This window comes from Nestor notabilis, unplaced genomic scaffold (genome assembly GCF_000696875.1).
Source record: "Nestor notabilis isolate BGI_N333 unplaced genomic scaffold, ASM69687v1 scaffold4209, whole genome shotgun sequence".
In the NCBI taxonomy this organism is placed as follows: Eukaryota; Metazoa; Chordata; class Aves; order Psittaciformes; family Psittacidae; genus Nestor; species Nestor notabilis.
Window position 1 is genome coordinate 196,170 of NW_009943161.1, and position 2,595 is coordinate 198,764.

Below are 2,595 nucleotides of genomic sequence, written 5' to 3' on the forward strand. Positions count from 1 at the left end.
AAGGGTAAATACAAACGCACACAAATGAGCACATGTAGCTTGCACATGGCTGATAGGCATGCTGGAATATGACAGCTCATCTACCCTCGTGCTTTCTGCCTCAGTTTCCTTTGCAGGCAGTAGGACTGAGAATAGCCACCCCTCATCTTGAGGGAGGAGGGCTGGTTAAAATCTGCACAGATCCCTGGAAAAAAACTCTTGTTCTTCCTTTTCCTATTGCCGTTTTCACTTCTTTCTGAGATCTGAGACTCCCACCCCACACTATCCTGGTGGAGAGATAGGCAAGAACCTGGGTGGCTGCAGAGGACTGACACCTCCACCAGCTCCTGGATAGTGAGCCATCAAAGGAAGTCTCAGTGGCAGCCTGGCTGCAGAGCCCTGTGCAGGGGCAGGTTAACTGAGTCTCTGACAAACTCCAGGTTTCCAGGACTGGACTGTGAGCAATCACCAGGCTGGTCAAGCATCACTGCTGCTGTGGGCATTTAGCAAGGCTGGGATGCCACTCCCTCCTGTGGCATCCACATGGCCTGGTAGCCCCAAAAGCATTTTTAGCAGTTTTTTTAAAGGCTGGAAGAGACCCTGCCTGAGCAGAGGAATGAGGCAGGGCATCACCTTGTCTGAAAGCCTCGCCCAGTCCCCTAACTTCCGTCTATGCCCTTTCTTTGCCCTGGTGAGAAAGGGCCCATCACTGGGCTTCTGTGCATGTTGAGGATGTCCTGTCAGAGACCATAACTCACCTCCTCCTACAAGTCACTGCTGCCACCAGCTTTATGGCAACACAGGCTTCTCTGCATGCTGTGTCTTCCTCGCCCGCTTTCAGCAGGTCCTAATCTCTCCCCTCTGTATTTATATTCAAACAGCAAAGCGATAAGTATCTGTTGAGCTGTGTGGCAGGCCCATTACTATTCATAAATGATAAATTCCAAACACCCCTTGCTGGGTGGCTTCCCTCAACACAGTGCCTGGGACCTGTGTTTATCTGCAGAGTGTGGCAGGTCACTCACACACTGCAATGCTGGGACTCATCGACTCCAGCCAAGGAGGCCAGAATGGTAATAGCAGCTCTCTGACAAATCGTAGCTCCCTCCCCTTTGCATCCATTCCTTCAGTGAACAAAACATAAACAGACACTTAGGGGTGTCCTTTCCAATGGCATCCCTCTGAAGAGACCTTAATGCTATCCAAGAGCTCACGTTTCTCTCGTTAGCAGCACCAACCTGGCCCAGAGGAGGGTTTTTAGCAGTGTAAATTTGTTTTCCTCCATCATGGATGTGATTTGAGATGAAATTTCATTCTTTTAGCTGCTTTTGTATGTTAAAATGAAGCAAAGCTGCCCTTGGAGATGGAGGTAGAAAAAGATGCTCTGAACTCTCCATTGTAGAACTCTCCTGGGTTTTGCAATGGAAAGGTCTCTTGATTTTCAGGGAAGAAAAATACCATTTCAGCTGTGCAAAATATTACTTTAGTTTGGGGATTTAAAAGCTTTTTTTCCCCTCCTTCATTTAGCAGGAAAAACTGACATAATAAATTAAAACTTCATTTCATTTGCCTGTGACCTCCTGTTTGGAAAATGCACTGATGTAGGTAGGCACCAAATAGAGAAGGTTTTTGGGAACTGCAGGACTGCAGCTGGAGACAAACTTCTTACTGTAAAATTAACATGAACAACACACAAACAGGTGAGCACTGAGGATCTGCAGACCCCTTGGCTTCTCAGTGGTTCTATGATACCACATCAGCCAAGAAGTAGCTGGAACAGGACATCGCCCAGGAACCACCCAAGTGATGTTCAACATCTCTTTTCTTCCTTTCTTACAGGTCATCGAGTGCATTACCCAAGGCCGAGTTTTGGAAAGGCCTCGAGTCTGCCCCAAGGAAGTTTACGACATCATGTTGGGCTGCTGGCAGAGAGAACCTCAGCAACGGCTCAACATCAAGGAGATCTACAAGATCCTTCATGCTCTGGGCAAGGCCACACCAATCTACCTGGACATCCTTGGCTAGCAGTGGCCACTTGTTGGAAGTCCCTGCTCCTTCCTTCTGTCCTTCCTTTCCTTTCCCCATGCCCAAATCCTTTGCCCCTCAGCTCCCAAGCAAACATCTTCATATAAACTCAAGTGCCTGCTACACATACAACACTGAAAAACAAAACAAAACTAAAAGCAAACCAACAAAGATACCACAAAACAACAACCTGTAAGGCAGTTTGGCTTATATATATTTATAGATATCTCTCTATATATAACTTCCACACCAATACAGAAAGAAGCTGCTGTTACAGAAAAATTGTAAGAAAGACTGAAAAAAAAAGAAAAAAGAAAAAAAAAAAGAGAAAAAAGTACTTAAAAAGATATATAATTAAAAAAAAAAAAAAAGGAGACAAAGAAAGGAGAAGGTATCTTTCCCCCGAGCAATGAAGCAGTGGGTTGTAACCCTGCTGTGAGTATGGTTCGGGCTGCTGGGCAGGGCTTTAGACTGGCTATGGCAGCAAAGCCATATGGGGTAGGATCCCTCGGAGGAAAGCCTTGCCCTGGTTGTATGATATGCACTGAATGTGTGAAATCAGTCCTCCCTTTTCGTCCTTGCCTCCCTCCC

The 2,595-nt window shown here is 46.4% G+C and overlaps 1 protein-coding gene across 1 annotated transcript in view; it reads left to right on the top strand.

The window, feature by feature from the left end:
- NTRK3 (neurotrophic tyrosine kinase, receptor, type 3) overlaps nucleotides 1–2,357 on the top strand; it is a gene marked incomplete at its 5' end in the record, with an annotated part of 172,639 nt that extends 170,282 nt beyond the window's left edge. Inside the window, one exon of the mRNA XM_010021778.1 lies at nucleotides 1,819–2,357. Coding sequence (XP_010020080.1) covers nucleotides 1,819–2,004 — 186 coding nt within the window. The remainder of the gene's footprint in view (nucleotides 1–1,818) is intronic.
- Between the last annotated feature and the right edge of the window lie 238 nt (nucleotides 2,358–2,595).